A 23,415-nucleotide genomic window follows, 5' to 3' on the forward strand; every position below is an offset into this window, starting at 1 on the left:
CAAGGGATAATCCTAGAAACTACAGACTGGTGAGTCTTATGTCAGTGGTAGATAAGTTATTGGAGAGAGTTCTTTGGGATAGGATTTATGAGCATTTGGAAAACCACAACCTAATTAGGGAGAGCCAGTATGGCTTTGTGCAGGGCAAGCCGTGTCTTACTAACCTGCTTGAGGTTTTTGGCAAGGTGACAAGAATGATCAATGAAGGTGGAGCTGTGTATGTTGTCAACATGGAATTTAATAAGGTGTTTGACAAGGCCCATCATGGGAGGCTCATCCAGAAGGTTAACAACCACGAGAAAATCTACAGATGCTAGAAATCCAAGGCAACACAAGCACAAAGCTGGGGAGCTCAGCAGGCCAGACAGCATCTATGTAATGGAATAAATTGTTGCTGTTTTGGTCCAAAATCCTTCATCAGGACTGGGTAAAAAAAAAATGAGGTCAGAGTAAGGTGGTGGGGGAAGGGTAGGATGAAGTACAAAGGGTTAGGTGATGGGTGAAGTAGAGCTGGGAATCGATTTCTTGACTTCCAGTAATTGCCTCCCTTCATCATTCCGCTTTCCTGTTTTTATTCTACCCCCCCCCCCCCAACCTTTTTCCTTACCTGCCCATCACCTCCCTTACTTTTCCTTCTCCACTTACTTCTATGGTCTTCTACCCTCTCCTATCAGATTCTACCTTCTCCAGTCCTTTATCTCTTTCACCAACTTACCAGCTATTTACTTCACCCCTCCCTTCTCCTGGTTTCATCTATCACCAACCACCTTGTACTTCTTCCTCCACTTCTCGCATCATCTTACTCTGACTTCTCATCTTTTCTTCCAATCCTGACGAAGGGTCTTAGTTGGAAATGTCAACTGTTTATTCCTTTCCATGGATGCTGACTGGCCAGCTGAGTTCCTCTAGCATTTTGTGTGTGTTGTCCAGAAGATTAAGATGCATGGAATCTATGCCAAATTGGCCATTTGGATTTAGAACTGGCTTACCCTTGGAAGACAGTGGTTGAAGGGATTATTCTAGCTGGAGGTCTGTGATTAATTGCAGGTATCTGTACTAGGGCCTCTGCTGTTTGTTATGTATATAAATGATCTGAATGAAAATGTAGATAGGTGGTTTAGTAAATTTGCAGATGACATGATTATTTTTTATTGTGGATAGTGTAAGACTGGCAAAGAATGCAATGAGAGAAAGATCAGTCGCAGATATGGGTGGAGAATTGGCAGATGGAATTTAACCCAGCCAAATGAAGTGTATCACCTTAGTAGATCAAATGTAAAGCACTGTAAGCACAAGATCCTGAACAGTATTGATGCGCAGAGGGATCTTGAGGTTCATGTTAATAGCTCCCTGAAATTTGCTACACGGGTTGGTAGTGTGGTTTTGAAGGCATATGGCATGCTTGCCTTTATTAGTTGAAACATTGAGTTCAAAAGTTAGGAAGTTATGTTATGGTTTTATAAAACACTAGTCAGGCTGCACCTGGAGAATTGCCTTCATTTCTGGTCACCCCATTATAGGAAGCATGTTGAAGCTTTGGAGGGGGCGCAGAAGAGGTTTACCAGGATGTATCCTGGATTAGAGGATATGCTCCATAAAGAGCTTGGGCAAACTTGGGTGGTATTCTCTGGAGCGGTGGAAGCTGAAGGTGGGGTTGGGATGGGGATGATCAGACAGAGGTTTATAAGATTAAGAGGCATAGCGAGACAGACAATATCTTTTTTTCATGGTTAAAATGTTTTCAACTAGTGGGCATGCATTTAAAGTGAGAGGGTAATTTCAAAGTTTTTTTTACAGTGTTAAGTTCTTGTAATGTACTGCCAGGGGTGATAGTAGAGGCATATATACAAAGGACTTCTACCAGACGTTTAGATAGGCACAGGAATGTGAAGAAAATGGATTGATATGGACATCTGTGGACATAAGGGATTAGTTTAGTTGGCTACTTGATTACTAATTAATTGGATTTGGCACAATGCTGTGGGCCAAAGGGCCAATTCCTGTGCTGAGCTCTACTGTTCTATGTTCTAAGTTAGAAATGAAGTTTATAATTATACTGCTGATATTGAAAAATGTTTAATCTCATTTAATGTTTAATAACACTGACTTAATTGATGATCCAATGCTCTCTGAAATTAAAGTGATTTGATGGCAATATTAAATATCTGGTAAATTGAAGAGCAGAAATTATAGATACCTGTGGCGACCCATTTCCTGGCACATCCGAACCAGCTCACAATTAGCCAGCTTTCCGGCTAAGGGAGATAGCCTACGGGGGTTTGCGAGCACAGAGCTTTGGAGCCTCTGCGCCACGGGGGGGGCAGGTTGAGGGAGGCTTAAAAGTGAGGCTGAGGATTTCGAATAAAGTTTTTCCTTCGACTGCAGTTACCGACTCCGTGTCGTAATTTTAGCGCTGCATGTAGCACACCGCTACAATTGGTGACCCCGACGGTCCAAATGATTTTTGGACCAGAAATGACCGACGCCACCTCTGTTCATGCGGTTTCGTTGAAACTGCCGGGTTTCTGGACACAGCGACCGAACCTATGGTTCCAGCAAGCCGAAGCCCAATTCCACGTTCGCCAGATCACCTCAGAAGACACCCGCTACTACTACGTGGTGAGCTCCCTCGACCAGGACACAGCGGCCCAGGTCGCGGAGTTCGTACAGTCACCCCCGGCAGATGGCAAGTACACGGAATTCAAAGCCCAGCTCCTCAGGACTTTTGGACTCTCACGGCGCGAGCGGGCTACCCGTTTACTGCACCTGGATGGCTTGGGAGACAGACCTCCATCGGCTTTAATGAATGCGATGTTGTCTCTGGCCGGAGGACACAAGCCCTCCCTCATGTTTGAGCAGGCATTCCTGGAGCAGCTGCCCGAGGACATACGCCTGCTGCTGTCTGACGTGGATTTCAGTGACCCCCGGAAGGTGGCAGCCCGGGCGGACTTGCTGTGGAACGCCAAAAAGGTGAGCTGGGCGTCCATCGCACAGATCTCCCAGCCACGCTCCCAGCAGCAAACCAGTCCAGGCCCGGCCGCAGAGCCCGCCAACCCCCGGCCCAATGAACACTGGTGCTTCTACCACCAGCTTTGGGGCACAGAAGCCCACCGTTGTCGCCCGCCCTGCAAGTTCCCGGGAAACGCCATCGGGATAGCCTCCTGTATCTGTGGGATAGAAGGTCGGGACGCCGGTTTTTGGTCGATACTGGTGCCGAGATCAGCGTTTTACCTCCGACGAGTTATGACACCCGCAGCAGGGCACCGAGGCCTCCCCGAGGGCCGTGAACGGCAGCACAGTAAGGACCTATGGCACCCGTCAGGTGCAGCTACAGTTCGGCTCCAGCCAGTTCACGTGGGACTTTACACTGGCCGCCGTAGCCCAACCGCTTTTGAGTGCGGATTTTTTGCGGGCTCACAGCCTACTGGTCGACCTGCCCAGGAAGAGACTGGTACACGCTGAGACCTTTCAGACGTTCTCCCTGGGTGCAGCCCAGTTGCCAGCCCCTCACCTCGGCTCCATCACGCCGTCCGACAACGACTTCACCAGGGTCCTGGTGGATTTCCCATCGGTTCTGGCACCGCAGTTCACAGCGGCCATGCCCCGACACGGCATACAGCACCACATCCCGACCCAGGGACCACCCCTCCACGCCCGCGCTCGGCGGCTTCCCCTGGACAAGCTCCGACTGGCGAAGGAGGAGTTCCAGAGGATGGAGGAATTGGGGATCATCCGGCGGTCCGACAGCCCATGGGCCTCCCCCCTGCACATGGTGCCCAAAGCGACGGGAGGCTGGAGACCGTGCGGCGACTACTGCAGGCTGAACGAGACTACCACACCGGACCGCTACCCTGTGCCGCACATTCAGGACTTTGCAGCAAACCTGCACGGCGCACGGATCTTCTCCAAGGTAGACCTCGTCCGAGGGTACCATCAAATCCCGATGCATCCTGACGACGTCCCCAAAACGGTTCTCATCACCCCGTTTGGCCTTTTCGACTTCCTCCACATGCCGTTCGGCCTGAAGAATGCCGCACTGACGTTCCAGCGGTTAATGGACGCAGTGGGACGGAACCTGGACTTCGCTTTCATCTATTTGGACGACATCCTCATAGCCAGCAGCAGTCGTCAGGAGCATCTGTCCCACCTCCGTCAACTCTGCGCGCGACTGAGTGAGTACTGTCTTACAATCAACCCCGCCAAATGCCAGTTCGGACTCGATACCATTGAGTTCCTGGGCCACAGGATTACTAAAGTCGGGGCAACCCCTCTGCCCACTAAGGTAGATGCGGTCCGCCACTTCCCCCGACCCACCACGATCAAAGGCCTTAAGGAATTCGTAGGTATGGTCAATTTCTACCACAGCTTCCTCCCTTCAGCTGCCCGGATCATGCGCCCCTTGTTCGCCCTGATGTCGGGTCCGAGCAAGGACATTACCTGGGACGAGGAGTCCGCCGCCGCTTTCGTTCAAACGAAGGAAGCTTTGGCGAACGCCGCAATGCTGGTACATCCCAGAATGGATGCCCCTACCGCCCTCACAGTGGACGCATCTAACACGGCAGTCGGTGGGGTGCTGGAGCAACTCATCGCAGGTCGCTGGCAACCCCTGGCGTTTTTCAGCAAACACCTGCGGCCGCCCGAGCTCAAGTACAGTGCTTTTGACCGGGAACTGTTGGCGCTCTACCTGGCAGTCCGGCATTTCAGGTACTTCCTAGAAGGTCGGCCCTTCACCGCGTTCACGGACCACAAACCGCTTACCTTTGCGTTTACGAAAGCGTCCGACCCCTGGTCGTCCCGCCAGCAACGCCACCTGTCCTACATCTCTGAATACACGACGGATGTCCGGCACGTCTCGGGTAAGGACAATGTCGTGGCCGATGCGCTCTCTCGCCCTACCGTTCATGCCCTTTCCCAAGGGGTAGACTTTGAGGCAGATGAGGAGATTCCGAGTTACAGAACCGCAGTCTCCAGTTTGCAGCTCCAGGACCTCCCCGTAGGCCCGGGTGAGAGGACCCTACTCTGTGACGTCGCCACCGGCCAGCCCCGTCCCGTCGTCCCGACAGCCTGGCGGTGCCGTGTTTTCGACTCCATTCATAACTTGGCGCATCCCTCCATCCGGACGACTGTCCGGATGATTTCCAGCAGGTTCGTTTGGCACGGACTCCGCAAACAGGTCGGTGAATGGGCCAAAACGTGCATGCACTGCCAGACGGCCAAGGTGCAGCAGCACACCAAAGCCCCACTGCAGCAGTTCCATCCCGCCCACCGGCGTTTCGACCACATTCATGTGGATATCGTGGGTCCTCTGCCGGTGTTGCGCGGAGCGCGGCACCTCCTGACTATTGTGGACCGGTTCACAAGATGGCCAGAAGCGGTCCCGCTCACTGGCACCACCTCCGAATCTTGTGCCCGAGCCCTGATCACCACCTGGATATCTCGCTTTGGTGTACCGGCCCACATTACCTCTAACAGAGGCGCCCAGTTCACCTCCAGCCTGTGGTCAGCTATGGCCAGCCTTTTGGGGACTCAGCTGCACCACACAACTGCCTACCACCCACAGTCGAACGGGCTAGTGGAGCGTTTCCACCGTCACCTGAAGTCGGCCCTCATGGCCCGCCTGCGAGGAGCCAACTGGGCGGACGAGCTTCCCTGGGTCCTACTCGGCGTCCGCACAGCACCCAAAGACGACCTGCAAGCCTCGTCGGCCGAGTTGGTATACGGTGCGCCCCTGGTGGTCCCCGGGGAGTTCCTGCCAGCCCCACGGGGGCAAGAGGAAGATCCTGCAGCAGTCCTGGGCAGACTACGCGAGAAGCTCGGTAACCTGGCCCCCATACCCACTTCACAGCACGGGCGGAACCCGACCTGCGTACCCAAAGACCTGCAGAACTGTAAGTTTGTGTTTGTATGAAGGGGCGGGCATCGGCCACTGCTGCAGCGGCCATACGAGGGGTCGTTTATGGTGCTCCGGAACAACGGGTCCACGTTCATGCTGGACGTTGGGGGGAAAGAGGAGGTTTTCACGGTGGACCGACTCAAACCGGCCCATGTGGACCTGGCACAACCGGAAGAGTTTCCGGCACCTCGGCACAGAGGCCGACCTCCGAAGCAGGTTCCGGCCCAGACTGTGGACATTGGGGGGTGTATCGCCGGTTCTGGGATTGGGGTTATGTGGCGACCCATTTCCTGGCACATCCGAACCGGCTCACAATTAGCCAGCTTTTCGGCTAAGGGAGATAGCCTACGGGGGTTTGCGAGCACAGAGCTTTGGAGCCTCTGCGCCACAGGGGGCAGGTTGAGGGAGGCTTAAAAGTGAGGCTGAGGATTTCGAATAAAGTTTTTCCTTCGACTGCAGTTACCGTGACTCCGTGTCGTAATTTTAGCGCTGCATGTAGCACACCGCTACATACCTATCTAATCCATGGGCCTTGCTGGATTGAACTTGATATTTTGAAATAGTTTTAACAATGACCAGTGATGCTAAAATTATGAAAATATGACTAATTGATAGGAGATACACTGCAGGTTGACCACAGATTTTCTGCACCCTCGGTTTCTGAGCCTTGCCGGATTAACGTTTTTGCTGGATTAAAAGAGGTTGTGCAATAATAATGATAAAATGGAGTGTAGAAGCTTAGAGCATTATTAATTAAACAAAAATTGATTGTAAATGTATTAATTACTGTGCTTTGAAAGAATGTTGCTTCTCAGTTACCTTTATAAACATTTCATCCAGGCCAAGTTGATTTGATCTGTTCCTGTGTAATTTTTCTTGCATCAAATAAAAATTCATTGTTCTGTCCCAAAGGTACATTTCTCAAACTCTTTGATTACGTCACCCAATAACTCAATTAACTTATCAATAGTAAATCCTTCCATTTCATCAGTTTCATCATCATCACTGCCATCTTCATCACTTGGAGTGTTTTTATCAGCACTCAGAACACTGTCTATAGTTTCAGTCTGTAAAGTGATGCATAGCAGGTGTTTCGTTGTTGACAATCATCCACTCACATAGATTCAGCTTACACACAGGAACAACTATGTCCTAGCTTTTTCAGCATTTCAACCTTCTCTTGGATCAATATGGACTGATGTTTATGTTCAGCACCAGCACTGGTACTTGCACTTATCTTCGAAGCCCTATCTAGGGTTAAATTTATGTAAAATAAGCAAAAATGAGCACAAAATTTTGGGAGTACCACCAAATGCAATGTAAATAATAAAAATGGTGTGCTCTTTTGTCAAAATGAGCCTCACCACAGATGACACTATGCTCATCATACACAGTGCCATCTGGTGGCCAGCCAGTAAACACAATTTCTTGCGAATTGAGGTGCTGAACCATCACTTTCCAGAAAATTGGTGGTCAGCCTATATACATGCAGACCCTCTGAAGCATTTCAGAATGGATAATACCTCCACCATCAACACTGCCCTCAAAAGCATCTCTTCCACTTCACACTCGTCTGCTTTTACTCCATCCTCCTGCCACCCTACCAGGTATAGAGTTCCTCTTGTCTTCACCTACCACTCCACCAGCCTCGGTGTCCAGCACATAATTTTGTGAAACTTATGCCATCTCCAATAGGATCCCACCACCAAGCACATCTTCCCTCCACCTCCCCCCCCCCCCAACTCTGCTTTCAGCAGTGATTGCTCCTTACGTGACTCCCTTGTCCATTTGTCCCTCCCTCCTGGCACTTATCCTTCCAAGTGGAACAAGTGCTACACCTGTTCTTACACTTCCTCCTTCACTACCGTGCAGGGCCCGAAACAGTCCTTCCTGGTGTGGTGACACTTCACCTGTGAGTCTGTTGGGGTCGTATACTGTGTCCGGCGCTCCTGGTGTGGTCTCCTGACGTAGATTGACAAACCGCTTTGCCATGCACCTGTGCTCTGTCCGCCAGAAAAAGCAGGATCTCCCAGTGGTCACCCATTTTAATTCCACTTCCCATTCCCATTCCCATTCTGATATGTCTGTTCGTAACTTGCTCCACTGTCGTGATGAGGCCACACTTGGGTTAGAGAAACAATACCTTGTATTCCGTTTGGGCAGCCTCCAACCTGATGGCAGGAACATTGATTTGTTGAACTTCTGAGAATGACCCCCACCCTCCCCCCTCCTTCACCATTTCCCATCCCCTTTTCCCTCCCTCACTTTATCTCCTTGCTCACCCATCACCTCCCTCTGGTGCCCTCCCTCCTTTTCTTTCTTCCATGGCCTTGTGTCTCTTTCACCAATATACTTCCCAGCTCTTTACTTCATCCCTTCCCCTTCAGGTTTCACCTATACCTTGTGTTTTTCTCTCTCTCCTTCCCCTACCTTTTAAATCTACTCCTCAGCTTTTTTTCTCCAGTCCTGCTGAAGGGTTTCAGCCTGAAACGTCGACTATACTTATTTTCCTAGATGCTTCCTGTCCTTTTAAATTCTCCAGCATTTTTTGTGTGCTGCACGGATTTCCAGCATCTGCAGTTCCTTGTTTGTGATTGGACAAGTATGCTACATGGAGTATTTTCTGTGTTACTATTCATATTGGATCTGACCTCACAATCAACCTCATTTTGACCTTGCATCTGATTGTCCTGCACTGCACTTTCTCTGTACACTTCATTATGCATTTTGTTAACATTTTACCTTCCACTACAGTACTGTGCAAAAGTCTTGAGCACATAAATATAGTGAGGAAACCTAAGACTTATGCATAGTGTTGTAGTAATTTTATGTATTCCACTGTACTGCTGCCACCCCAAAAAAAAATCATGACATGTGAGTGACAAAGCTGCTTCTGATATGGGTCTCTATTGTGGACTGAGAGTGGGAAGGAGGCAAGGAGAAGGAGCGGTTGGGAGAGGGGAGGAAGCATGAAGCGTCAGAGACATTTTGTAATGATCACCAAACCAATTACTTTGCTTGGGGATTCAAGGCTTGGTGAGCTAACATCCTTTGCTCTCACCAGATTTACAAACTTGCTGTCTGCTCCACATTGACAAATAACAACACTGGCTATTTATATCTGCTCAAAACTTTTCCACTGTACTGTGCCTCAAAGTACTGTGTAATGAATGATCTGTATGAACAAGATAGGTTTTTCACTGTTCATTGGTACATGTGACAATAAGTCAATTCCATTTTGCTGTGGCAATGTAAATATTTTTCATTGGAGATCTATGAAGAGGAAAAGATAGAACCAGCCTTTTTATGTTATTGTGACTAAAATGATTTAATTCATTAAGTTTTAGGGGAGATAATAACTCTGACCTTATTTTTATTCCAGGTGTCTCTTTAGGCAGAGTAACACTCCAGAAACAACAGTCACTCCCTTCGCGGCCTCTTATTCCATTAGTTGCAAGAATTTCAGATCAGAATGCATCAGGAGTACCACAAATGACCATAAGAGAAAAATCTCGCCATGAGAAATTCAAGCAGCTTTTAAGTAGTGCACATACTGATTTGGGTAAGTTTACAAAGAATCGGGTCCCATTGCATTGCAATTTGTGAATCTTGTGCCTTGAACTAGCCTATATAAAACATTGGATGAGTGAGAAGCTGCAATTTTTTTCTATATGCTTCAGCAACAGATTTTTAATTTCACTACTTTTTTCTCCCAGGTTTATTGCTATTTCTCTTTGAGTCTCATAGCTCTTTTGTCTCTCTTTCTTGGTTGCTCTTATTCCCTACCCCCAATAGACAGTATATACTTCTGTTAACTCTCAACATGTTTCTTTTAAAACTTAACTTTCCAAAAATTTTTGTATCATTTATGATGATAGGTCTAAAACACTTTTTTTTTACTTTGAGTTTGAGATTTGTAATATTTTTCCCAGAAGTTCCTGTTGCCCTGAAGTGTATACCTCCAGAAGAAAGTAATATTTGCTGAAATTACCATAGTATAATACAAAGCACTGATACAATCCATTACAGATGATTTGTTTACATTGCATTGGGTAGTCGAGCAGTAAATATTGAAGTGGCTTAGCGTTAGATTTGAGTCATAATGTTCTTAATTTTCTTGTGAGTCTTTTCAAGCTGATTAAAGGTTAAGTGAAGCCTGACATATTGGATTCACATCAAGCTGTTTAGTTACTTGTTATTCTTCCTGCTGGAGCTTTTCTGTTCGCTTTCTTGGGGCTGGAAAATTCTTCCTATCCATCATTAATTGTCTTGCAGAATTAATGGACCAGTCATAAACATGTATACTTGATCAGATAGCTCTGACGCTTACCCTTGGCCTTACAAAGGTGGTCTTGATATGTCTTGTTTGGGCATCTCTCCAAATAAGACTTTAAAGAATTTATTCAATAAAATGTCATCTGTCTTAAGAGTATTGGGAGGAAGGTCTTTTTTTTTTTCTCATCTTCATTCTGGCAAGCATGATGTGTTTATCTCCCAGAAGAATGTCATGAAATTGTGGAGCATGGAGATGGGTCCTTTGGCCTAACTGGCCAATGGCAACCAAGATTTCCATTTAACCAAGTCCTACTTGTTTATGTTTGCCTCAGTATCTCTTTAAACCTTTCCTACGCACATCCTGTGGAGGACTGGAAGATTTCAAATGTCACTACACTCTTTAAGAAGGGAGGAAGACAAAAGGGAAATTGTAGGCCAGTTAGCCTAACCTCAGTGGCCGGGTAAGTGTTGGAGTCTTATTAAGGATGAGCTTTTGGGGTACTAGGAGGATAATGATAAAATAAATCGAAGTCAGCATAGTTTTTGTGAAGGGAAATCTGGCCTGACAAATCTGTTGGACTTCTTTGAGGAAGTAACAAACAAGGTGAACAAAGGAGAGGCAGTGGGTGTCATTTACTTGGATTTTCAGAATGCATTTGATAAGTTGTCACACATGAGGCTGCGTAACAAGATGAAATCCTATGGCATTACTGCAAAGATACTTGCATAGATAGAGGGATGGCTGACAGGCAGGAGGCAGTGAGTGGGAATAAAGGTGGCCTTTTCTGGTTGGCTTCCAGTGACTAGTGGTGTTCCTCGGGTCAATATTGGAACCGCTGCTTTTCACATTGGTTCAGTTATTTAGATAATGGAATTGATGTCTTTGTGCCAAAATTTGAGGATGATACGAAGATAGGTGGAGGGGTAGGTCGTGCTGAGGAAGTGATGTGATTGCTGCAGGACTTAGACAAGTTGGAAGAATGGGCAAAAAAGTGGCAGATGGAATACAGAGTTGGGAAATGTATGATCCTTCGTTATGGTGTAAAGAACAATAGTGCAGACTATTATCTAACTGGGGAGAAGGTTCAAACATCAGAGGCGCAGAAGAACTTGGGAATCCTCTTGCAAGATTTATAGGTCGAGTATATGGTAAAGAAGGAAAGTGCAACGTTGGCATTTATTTCAAGGGGAATAGAATATAAAAACCAGGTGATAATTCTGAGACTTTATAGGACACTAGTCAGGCTGCACTTGGGGTATTGTCAGCAGTTTTAGGCCTCATATCTCAAAGGATGTGTTGCCATTTGGAGAGAGTCTAGAGGAGGTTCACGATGATGATTCCAGGAATGAAGGGGCTAACCTATGAGGAGTGTTTGGTAGCTTTGGGCCTGTACTAATTGGAATTTAGAAGATGCTTAGGGATCTCATTGAAACCTACCGAACATTGAAAGGAAAAGGACTTGGTAGGGTGGATGGGGAGAGGATGTTTCCTATGGTGGAGTTATTTAGTACAGCCTCAAAATTAAGGTAAGGAAGAATTTTTTTTGACCGAGGAGTAGTGAATCTGTGAAATGCTCTGCCGCAGACTGTGGTGGAGGTCACATTTGTGGGTTTATTTATAATGGAAGTTGATAGATTCCTGATCGGCCAGGGTGTCAAAGGATATGGCAAACAGGGTAGTGTATGAGTTGAGTGGGATCCTGGATCAGCCATGATGCAATGGTGAAGCAGACTAGATGGGCTCAATGGCATAATTCTGCTCTAATGTCTTAAACCTGCTCAGGTGACTAATAATGTATCTATCTCAGCCACTTCCTTTAGTGGCTTGTTCCATATACAGACCAATCAATGGATGAAAGGGTTGTTCCTCAGGATACTATTAAATCTCTCTCTCTCTCTCTCCTTAAACCTTTGCTGTCTGGTTCTTCAAAAAAGGTTGTGCATTGATCCTGACTATACCCCTCATGATTTTATAAACCTATGCTCCAATGAATAAAAATCCAAACTATCCAACCTCTCACCATAATTTAGTCCCTCAAGTCTTGGCACCAAAATATTTCTCAATGTGAGGTTAAATGAATGTGAGGTTAAATGAACTTTTGCTTGGGAGTATTGCTTAGTGTAGCACAGCTGTTGCACTTCAACTCTTATTAGCTTCATGTTTCAATTACTTGAATCTAATCATGCACAAAAGGATGACTGAATGCAGACTTGTCAGGAATGACTTGCTTTTGTGAGAATTGTGACGAAGATTGATGACTGTAGAAAATATCAGGAAACTGAATTCTTAGTTGCTCTTGAAATGCTTTTGATTCTGCCATCTGCTTTGGATTTTTCTCAGGGCACAAAACATTTCAACTTAGATTGCTCATGCTGTTGCAGCTGTAAATAACCTTTCTGTAGATCAAGCCTGTGGATAAACTGTAATTCTGGATTGTGACACACGATGGTGCTAGCATGCTGATGAAACACAATTGAAACTTATTTGAAATGATCAGTAAGGATATGTCTTTGGTGCCAATAATACAACAAATTTGATCTGTTTGTTCATTCTGGAGTAATACTTATTCAATAAGTAATTATAAGGCACCATTTGTATATTTTTCTCCCCTGTCTGTAAATCTGGAATGAAGCATCCTTGAAATGTAAAACTTGCCACATGACTGAATTTCTTTATGACCGTTTAGAAGGTGCAAGCATGGGAAAGCTGGGTCTTGCCATCTCTATGTCAAATGTAGCATTGGCTCATGTTGTATTGAAACCAGTAAGATGTTAACTGAAGCAGATAGTGTTTTACACTTCCAGTAAAGAAAGATTTCTGTACACCAAATGGTTTTGAATATTTTATGCTCATGACTGCTACTTGACTTAAGTAGTCCCTGATATCAGTGGTTATTGTGAATATAATCTATAATAACCCATCCATGGATAGTGAGATGAAATACATTGAATAGGTTATTTATCCTGAAGAATAATACTCGTGATATTTCATAAATTAAATAAAATCTTTTTGTGTGCTCTCATTTGCTGCAACAGTATTTAATCATTATGTGCCAATTTATTTCAGTGTATTTCCATATTCTGCAGACCTTTTTTAGAGGAGAGTTATCTTTGGGCTTGTAAATCTTCCAATTATTCACTTGCTGTTTTGCAAACATGTACCTTTTCCTTATATTCAACTAATTATTTATTTCACTAATGTTCAAAATTTAACTCCTGTCATTTAAAAAAAAGCTAGTATATTAGCATTAATTTATAAACCCTTATTTCTTGTCAGTTATGCAAAGAAAACCAAATGTTCAAAATACTTAAGGGATTGACCTGAAACAAAAATTTTCTGTCACCATAAATGATCCTTGACTTGCTAAGAATTTAACACTTTTTCTTTCATGCTTCCAGTTTTTCTAGTGTTGCTTTTGAATTGTAAAATGGTGCTTGCATATAAAAAATGATGCCTGCCATGCAAGAATAAACTAATTTTACATTGATGCTCTGTTTTCCCATTTCATGTAGTAGACTCAGGCATGCAACTTCAACCTTGATACACTTTTAAAGAAACTGCTCTTTCCTCAGCATCCTTTTAACTCAATGTTTCTAGATGTTGGTGAGTGATGAAGGGAAGGAAAAATAATAATGTATATGGAGAGGTTTCTGACAAAGGCTGAATGTTGGTTGGGGTGAAATCTGAAGGGATGAATGGCTATCTCTTGGCTGCTTCCATCCTAATCATCATAGAAATCAGTTATCACCCAATCCATGTTAGACTACGTGAATGAAATAAAGGCTAAGAGCACCTGGATACTGCCAACATTTTAAGATCAGGCAGCAAATCGGTAGTAACAAATATTTGCATTCTTGCTGAAGTCTCACCACCTGCTTTTTCAGTAGAGTGAAATGCTTTTGTCACATGCTGACCCCAAATCCAGGAACGTCTGTCTCCCATGCTGTTCGTAAATGAATGAGGTCCGTGTACTGTGTGGACTAAATAGCTCAATTGCACAGATGATTTGAGAGTTGCTGCTCTTGACATCAAGGTATCAGTTGATTCTGTATAGTATTATTGTGTCTTGGTGCTAATGATACCAATCATTAGCAAGGGAGAAACACACTGAACTTGGATTCAGGCCATACATAAAGATATATAGTTGTGGTTATTGGCAGTCAGTTATTTTAACCCAACAATATTGTTGCAGGAGTTATTCAGGACATTGTCACATCCCCTTCTGTTTTCAGTTGCTTCATCAGGTACATGTGTTCCATCATTAAATCTAAAGTGGAATGTTTCATGACTGCAAAATGTTGAATTCCATTTTCAATTCCTGAATGAGTGGAGCATGTTAATTTAGTAAATGGCATATTGTATTCATGCTACGACGGTGCCAGACAATACATATTAATTAAGAGAGAGTTCAGCCATATATGCTTGATGTTCAGTCATCTTACTATCACAGTTGGGATGGAAGGTCGTGAAGAGTTTGCCTAGTCATACACCTGGACTAACCACACAAATGCTTTGTGTGCTAGTCAGAGGCAGCATCTGGGTATCCATTGATGTTTGACACACCAGAATCCTCCTTCACTGCGGAAGACACTAACAGAATGCCAGAAATGTGAGAGTATCAGGCGGCAGAAGTGAGTGTCATTGCTATTGCTAAGGAGAAGGTGCTTTGGAAACTGAAAGGTCTGAAGATAGATGAGTCACGAGGACCATGGACTACATCCCAGGTGTCTGAAAGAGGTAGCTGAAGAGATTGAGGAGGCATTAGTAACGATCTTTCAAGAATCACCAGATTCTGCAGTGGTTCCAGAGGACTAGAAAATTACAACTGTCACTCCACTCTTTAAGGAGGGAGGAAACCTGAAGAAAGGAAATCATAGGCCAGTCAGTCTGATTTTAGTGGTTGGAAACATGTTGGAGTCTGTTCATGAAGGATGAAGTTTTGGGGTATTTAGAAGCACATCACAAATAGGCCAAAGTCAGCATCATTTTCTGACAGAGAAATTTTGCCTGACAAATCTGTTGGCATTCTTTGAGGAAGTAACAAGCAGGATAGACAAAGGAGGGTCTGTGGATATTTATCTGGATTTTCAGAAGGCCTTTGGCAAGGTACTACATGATGCTACTTAAATAAGAGCCTACTGTATTACTAGAATCGATAGAGAATTGGCCAACTGAAAGTTACAAGAGGTCCAGGTTCGAGGTCCAGGTTCAATCTCCAGAAAGCCATCTCATGGATGAAGTGGCAATTCTTAAACCAAACTTGAATCAATGATGGTACAAGGTACATTTATTATTAAAGTACGTTTGTAGTATACAACTCTGAGATTTGACTTCTCCCGACAGCCACAAAACAAAGAAAACTATGGATGCTGTTCAAAGAAGAACATCATTCTTAACCATGTGCTTAATAAAAAACAAATAGTGCAAATGGAACATGAACATAACTATCCCATGTGCAAAGAAACAAATCATGCAGATGGCAGCAAGAACATCAAATCCCAAACCTCCCTCTCATGGAAAAAAAAACACAAACAAATCATGCAAACAGCAACAAGAAAGAACAGGTGACAACACAGAACTGAAAGGGTCCAAGAGTTCTAAAAAATTGACATGCTTGTATAGATGTGCAGTGGAGAGTAGACTGGCTGCATCACAGCCTGCTATGGAAACACTAATGTCCTTGAATGAAAAATCCTACAAAAAGCAGTCCACCATGGTAAAGCCCTCCCAACCATTGAGCACATATGAAACACTATTGCAGGAAAGCAGCATAGACCATAAGACATAGGAGAACAATTAGGCTTTCTGGCCCATCGAGTCTGCTCCGCCATTCAATCATGGGTGATCCTTTTTTCCCCCCCCTCCTCAACCCCAGTTCCCAGCCTTCTCCCTGTACAATGTCCTGTGTATGTTACTCAAAATGGCTTCTTTGGTTTGTTACGAGTAGGGATGCTTCTTTGTCGGATAAGTGTTTCTCTCGCCGTTGTTTCGCTTTAGAATGGCTGATATGGTAATTGTATTCATTTGTTAATCAATGGGGAATGTTATTGTGTCTTGTGAGGCTGGGAACTTGGGGGAGGGGTTTTCGTGGGTTTTTGGTGTGAGGGGAGTTGGGAGAAAGATGCCGAGGGAGGTGGATGTGCGCACGGAAGACCACTGGGGAGTCCGGGGTGGAAGATGTGGAAGTCGGAGGCAAGTGACGAAGGGTCAATTGGTTCGATGGTTGAGCTCCAACGAGTGCACTAAACAGACTGAACTTTGATAAGTTGGCGCCTTTTGTTTTTTTCCTTATATATATATATATTGTATTGCCTAATACTCTTTTAATTTTAGTAAACTTTTTAAAGTGTATTTCATAATGGTATTTGTTGTGGGTTTGATACTGTTGCCGGCGTGAGGCATAAACTCGATTCTCACAGCACCTGTGTGAATGGGAGGTGGGTTGGTGAGTGGCTGGATCTCCGTTTCCCCTAGACATATACCAGCCTTTTGGGTAAGTGTTACATAAACACTATTGCAGGAAAGCAGCATAGACCATAAGACATAGGAGAACAATTAGGCTTTCTGGCCCATCGAGTCTGCTCCGCCATTCAATCATGGCTGATCCTTTTTCTCCCCCCTCCTCCTCCCCAGTTCCCAGCCTTCTCCCCATAACATTTGATGCCATGTCCAATCAAACCTAGCAATCTCTGCCTTAAATACACTCAACGACCTGGCTTTCAGAACTGCATGTGGCAACAAATTCCATAAATTCACCATCCTTTGGCAAAAGACATTTTTCTCTGTATCTTTGTTTTGAAAGGACACCCCTCTATCCTGAGGCAGTACCCTCTTCTCCTACCATGTGAAAATCCTTTCCACGTCTACTCTGTCTAGGCCAGGGGTCAGCAACCTTTACCACTGAAAGAGCCACTTGGACCCGTTTCCCACAGAAAAGAAAACACTGGGAGCCGCAAAACCCGTTTGACATTTAAAATGAAATAACACTGCATACAACGTTTTGTTTTGCCTTTATGCTATGTATAAACAAACTATAATGTGTTGCATTTATGAAATTGATGAACTCCTGCAGAGAAAACGAAATTACATTTCTGCATGCAACAAAAACATTTTGAACTCCGAAAAAAAGACGTTGGGTTGAAGGTTACTTTTAAGTAAAATACTCAACGTCTATTTGAGTCCTTCTTGTATTTATAAAAAACGCCAAACTTAAATTTGCCGCCAGCAGCAAACCAAAAATAACGTCAGCCAGCTGTCAACCTGAAAAATAAAAGGACTATTTCACTGAACAATGAAAACATATGAATATACGTAAAATAATAGGCAATTAAAATATTTATCATACTTGTTCAGGTTGACTCACACCTGACAATGCAGTCGTATTCAGTAGGGATGGATCGATGCTTAGGGGAGTGACCGGGAAGGATAATGTGTTTTTTTCCTCTCTGAACTCACAGAAGCGTTTCCCAAACGATGTTTGCATTGCGATGATTGCAGAATGTAAATACTCCGAATTTATCATGTCGTGACCTTGTTTGAACTCTCTGAAATTGGGGAAGTGAGACAATGTGCCTTTCTGTAAATCTCTGGCAAGCAACGTCAACTTGCGCTCGAATGCCAAAACATCCTCCAACATGTGCAGGGCTGTACGTCCTTACCCCGTTGAAGAGCTGTGTTCAGCGTGTTCAGGTGCGCTGTCATGTCTACCATGAAGTGTAGCTTTTCCAGCCACTCTGGCTGTTCCAGCTCAGGAAAGTTGAGCCCTTTGCTGCCCAGGAAAGTTTTCTCTTCTTCCAGACACGTGACAAAGCGTTTCAGCACCTCCCCTCTGGACAGCCAGCGATAAAAACACGTTGTAGCGGTTGCTACACGCAGTCAGTAAACTGCAGTCAAAGATAGCTTTATTCGAACTAAACAGCCTTGCTTTTAAGCCTCCCTCAACCCGCCCCCCATGGGCGCGGATGCTGCAAAAGGCACGTACTCACAAACCCCCGTAGGCTATCTCCCTTAGCCTGAGTGCTGGCTAATTGTGAGCTGGTTTGGATGTGTCAGGAAATGGGTCGCCACAACGTCTTATTTAGATTGTACAAGATCACCATAATCTTCAAATTTAGAATTACATTTCAAAAACTAACAAACTAACATAAAATACATTTTAATTAAATACTGACCATGTAGCGGTGTGCTACACGCAGCGCTAAAATTACGACACGGAGTCGGTAACTGCAGTCGAAGGAAAAAACTTTATTCGAAATCTTCAGCCTCACTTTTAAGCCTCCCTCAACCTGCCCCCCATGGCGCAGAGGCTCCAAAGCTCTGTGCTCGCAAACCCCCGTAGGCTATCTAATAGTGAGTCGGTTCGGATGTGCCAGGAAAAGGGTCGCCACAACCAATTATTTCCCAAAGCAACAGGGAGCCGCAGCACAGACGTAAAAGAGCCACATGTGGCTCCGGAGCCGCGGGTTGCCGACCCCCGGTCTAGGCCTTTCAACATTCAAAAAGTTTCAATGAGATCCCTCCCCCCCCCCCCCCCCCCCACATCCTTCTGAATTCCAGCCAGTGCAGACCCAGAGCCGTCAAACGTTCCTCGTATGATAAACCTTTCAGTCCTGGAATGATCCTTCTGAACCTCCTCTGGAGCCTCTCCAATGCCAGCACATCTTTTCTAAGATGAGGAGCCCAAAACTGTACACAATACTTGAGGCGAGGGCTCACCAGTGCCTTATAAAGCCTCAGCATCACATTTTTGCTCTAGTATTCTAGACCTGTTGAAATGAATGCTAACATGACAGTTGCCTTCCTCACCACCAACTCAAACTGCAAGTTAACCTTTGGGATGTTCTTCACAAGGACTCCCAAGTCCCTTTGCATTTCAGATTTTTAGATTTTCTCCCTGTTTAGAAAATAGTCCACATTTTTTTTCGACTCCAAGGTTCATGACCATGCATTTTCCAACATTGTATATCATTTACCACTTTCCTGCCCATTCTTCTAATCTGTCTAAGTCCTTCTGCATCCTACCTGTTTCCTGAACACTACCCGTCCCTCTACCAATTCGTATCATCTGCAAACTTGGCAACAAAGCCATCCATTCCATCATCTAAATCATTCAAATACATATTATACAGCATAAAAAGAAGTGATCCCAACACTGACCCCTGCGGAATACCACGATCACTGGCAGCCAGCCAGAATAGGATCCTTTTATTCCCATTCGCTGCCTCCTACAAAACAGCCAATGTTCTAACCATGTTAGTAACTTTCCTGTAATATCATGAGCTTTTAACTTGGTAAGCAACCTCATATATGGCACCTTGTCAAAGGCCTTATGAAAGTCCAAACATAAAACATACACCGTATCCTCTATATCTATCCTACTTGTAATCTCAAAGAATTCCAACAGGTCTGTCAGGTAGGATTTTCCCTAAAGGAAACCATGCTGTCTTTGTACTATCTTGTCCTGTGTCACCAAATACTCCATCTCCTCATCCTTAACCGTTGATTCTAACATCTTCCCATCCACTAAGGTCAGGCTAACTGGTCTATAATTTCCTTTCTGCTGCCTTCCTCCTTTCTTAGAGTGGAGTGACATTTGCAATTTTCCAATCCTCTGGCAACATTACAGAGTCCAATGATTTTTGAAAGAACATTTCTAATGCCACCGCAATCTCTAACACTACCTCTTTCAGTACCCTAGGATGCATTTCATCTGGTCTGGGTGACTTGTGTACCTTTAGGTCTTTCAGCTTTTTGAGCACCTTCTCTCTTGTAATAATACTGCACTCACTTCTCTTCCTTCACACACTACAATATCAGGCATATTGCTAGTGTCTTTCACAGTGAGGACTGATGTAAAATATTCATTTAGTTGATCAGCCATCTCCTTGCCCCCGTGATTATTTCTCCTGCCTCATTTTCTAGCAATCCTATATCCACTCTCATTTCTCTTTTTATATTTAATATATTTGAAAAAATATTATCTATCATCAGGGACCCCACACCCTGGACATGCTCTCTTCTCATTGCTGCCATTAAGAAGAAGGTGTAAGAGCTCCAGGACTTGCACCACAAGGTTCAGGAACAGTTACTATCAGCAAGCTCTTGAACCAAAGGGGATAACTACACTCAACTTCACCTGTCTCATCATTGAAATGTTCTCACAACCAATGGACTCACACTCAAAAATTTTTCATCTCGTTCTTGATACTTGTTGCTTATTTTTTTGTCATTGTCGTTCCTTGTATTTGCACAGTTTGTTGTCATCAATACTCTAGTTAAACACCCTAGATAGGTGGTCTGCTATAGTTATTCTATAAATTTGTTGAATATACCCCAAGAACATGAATCTTTGTTGTATACGATGATATATATGTACATTGATAATAAATTTACTTTGAACTTTCAAATTTGACTGCTAGAAGGAATGGGATAAACGGAAACTTTTCTGGTGGCTGCCAGTGACTAATAAACTTGCAGGTGTCAGTGTTGGGTGCACTTCTTTTCATCCTGTGTGTCAATGATTCTGAGAGAATTAATGGCTTTGTGACCATGTTTGCAGGTGATATAAAGGAGGTGGAAGGGCAGGTAATGTTGAAGAAGAAGGGAGCCTGCAGAAGACTTAGATTGGGGTAATGTGCAAAGAATTGGTAGATGGAGTATAATGTGTGGCAGAAGGAATTTGGGAAGTGAAGTATGTGCAGCGAAAATTATGACTGAGAAGGCGGTCAGGAAGCTTAATGGTCTGAGGGTGGATAAATCTCCTGGACTTGATGGAATGCACCTTCGGGTTCTGAAGGAAGTAGCTGGAGAGATTGGGGAGGCATGAACAATGATCTTTCAAGAATTGTTAGATTCTGGCATTGTACCGGATGACTAGAAAATTGCAAATATTATTCCACTATTTAAGAAGGGTGGGAGGCAGCAAAAGGGAATCTATAGACCTGTTAGCCTGACATCAGTTGTTGGGAAGTTGTTGGAATCGATTGTTAGGGATGAGATTACGGAATGCCTGGAGACATATGACAAGATAGGCCAAAGCCAGCATGGTTTCCTGAGTGGAAAATCCCGCTTGACTAATGTACTGCACTTTTTTGAGGAAATTACAAACAGGGTAGACAGAGGAGATGCGGTGTACTTGGATTTTCAGAAGATGTTTGATAAGGTGCCGCACATGAGGTTGCTTAGCAAGATAAGAGCCTAAGGAATTACCGGGGAGATACTAGCATGGTTGAAGCATTGGCTGATCGGCAGAAAACAGAGTGAGAATAAAGGGACCCTATTTTGGCTGGCTGACGGTTACCAGTGGGGTTCCACAGGGGTTGGTATTGGGACAGCTGCTTTTTACAATGTATGCCTTAAATGGACAGACTAGAAGGGCCAAAATAGCCTGTTTCTGTGCTGTAATTGTCATATGGTTATATGCTAAGGAAGGCAAATGCAGTGTTAGCATTCATTTTGAGAAGACTAGCATCCAAAAGCAAGGATGTAATGTTGAGGTTTCATAAGGTCAGACATAAAGTATTGTGAGCAGTTTTGGGTCCTTTATCTAAGAAGGAATGTTCTGGCATTGGAGAGAACCCAGAGGCGTTTCATGGGAATGATCTCAGGAATGAAAGAGTTAATATGAGAGAGTTTGATGGCTGTGAGCCTGTACTTGGTGGAGTTCAGAAGAATGATGGGTGGGGGTAGGGTAGGGATCTCATTGAAACTTATTAGATATTGAAAGTTTAGGATAGAGTGGGCATGGAAAAAATACTTCCTGTGGTGGGGACTGTTGGACCAGAGGGCACAGCCTCACAATTGAAAGATGTCAATTTAGAGCAGAGGAAAAAATTCTTTAGCCAGAGTGTCGTGAATGTATGGAGTTCTTTGCCATAGACGGCTGTGCAGGCCAAGTCATTGGGTATATTTAAAGCAGAGGTTAGTATGTTTCAAGGTGTCAAAGGATACAGGGAGGTGGCAGGTGGAAAGGGTTGAGAGGGAGTATGCTCTCCTTTGATCTTTGTTTCAATACAACAATTGGTTCATTAATTTTTAATTTCCTATTTTTGTCTGTAATATTGTTACCAACAAAAATAGCATTTTATTATATAATTAGCTGCTACTATTTTATTTGCCATATGCACTTGTGTTTGTAATGTGTCACTGGAAATCTTTGTCTGAGAATTGCCTCAGTGTTGTACCATCAAACACTGAGGGTCCGCACCATCCAAGGTGTATGCCTACTTGTTAGAATCGTCATGGAGATATAAGATCATCACACCAATCGTCATATAAGAGCCAAAAACCTATACTCAATGATTTAGAGTCAGCTTCTTCCCCTCCACTGTGAGATTTCTGAATGTTCCACGAACCCTTGAAATCTGCCTCATTATTCCTCTTGAATATTTTTATCTTTTAAATTGTTTTTTTTGTCTTTGCTCTGTGCTGCTGCTGCTGCTGCAAAACTGATGACTGAAGGCAATTATTTCAATTGTTTTAATATTTACTTCAAAGAAGTTTATGTTCACCAGTCCCTAGACCACAGGTTCTGAACCTGGGGTCCATGAACCCCTCGAATAATGGTAAGGCTCCATGGCATAAAAATGGTTGGGAACTCCTGCCCTAGACAAACTGGGTGACAAATCAAAGACATTTGAGGAGCCAAGAGAGATATGGATGTGTTATCCACATTATTTCTAGATTGGGTTCCATGCTGATGAAAATTAAGCATGATGTTATCCTTGTACCCCATTCACAGTTGCACTTTCTTAGAATATTCCGTGCAGAGCTATTTGGAGCGAAACCTTGTTATTTTTTGCTGTTGTCACTTCAAATTTCAAAGTAAGTTTATTATCAAAGTACATGTATGTCCGCATATACAACCCTGAGACTTGTTTTCTTGCAAGCATTCTCAATAAATGCAAAGAAACAATAAAAGCAATAAATATCAAGAGCATGAAATGAAGAGTCCTTGAAAGTGAGTCCATATACTGTGGGAACAGTTCAGTGTTGAGATTAGTGAAATTATTCCTTCTGGTTCAAGAGGCTGATGGTTGAGGGATATTAACTGATCCTGAACCTAGTGGTGGATCTGAGGCTGCTGTACTATCTCCCTGATGGCAGCAGTGAGAAGAGAGAATGGTGGGAGTCCTTGATGTGGATGCTGCTTTCTTGCAACAGTTCTCAAATTAGATGTGCTCAGTGTTGGGGAGGGCATTACTCGTAATGGGCTGGGCTGTATCCACTACTATTTGTAGGCTTTTCC

At 44.2% G+C, this 23,415-nt stretch overlaps 1 protein-coding gene across 3 annotated transcripts in view; it reads left to right on the forward strand.

Annotated features, from left to right (window-relative positions):
* LOC132381142 (TBC1 domain family member 22B-like) overlaps positions 1-23,415 on the forward strand; it is a 346,281-nt gene that overhangs the window by 75,676 nt on the left and 247,190 nt on the right. For 2 of the 3 annotated variants that reach the window (XM_059950412.1, XM_059950413.1), the window contains one exon: positions 9,276-9,455. The exons of the other annotated variant lie outside the window; for it this stretch is intronic. In XM_059950412.1, the coding sequence (XP_059806395.1) occupies positions 9,276-9,455 (180 nt within the window). The remainder of the gene's footprint in view (positions 1-9,275; positions 9,456-23,415) is intronic. 3 annotated transcript variants of the gene reach the window in all.

This window comes from Hypanus sabinus, chromosome 25 (genome assembly GCF_030144855.1).
Source record: "Hypanus sabinus isolate sHypSab1 chromosome 25, sHypSab1.hap1, whole genome shotgun sequence".
Taxonomy (NCBI): Eukaryota; Metazoa; Chordata; class Chondrichthyes; order Myliobatiformes; family Dasyatidae; genus Hypanus; species Hypanus sabinus.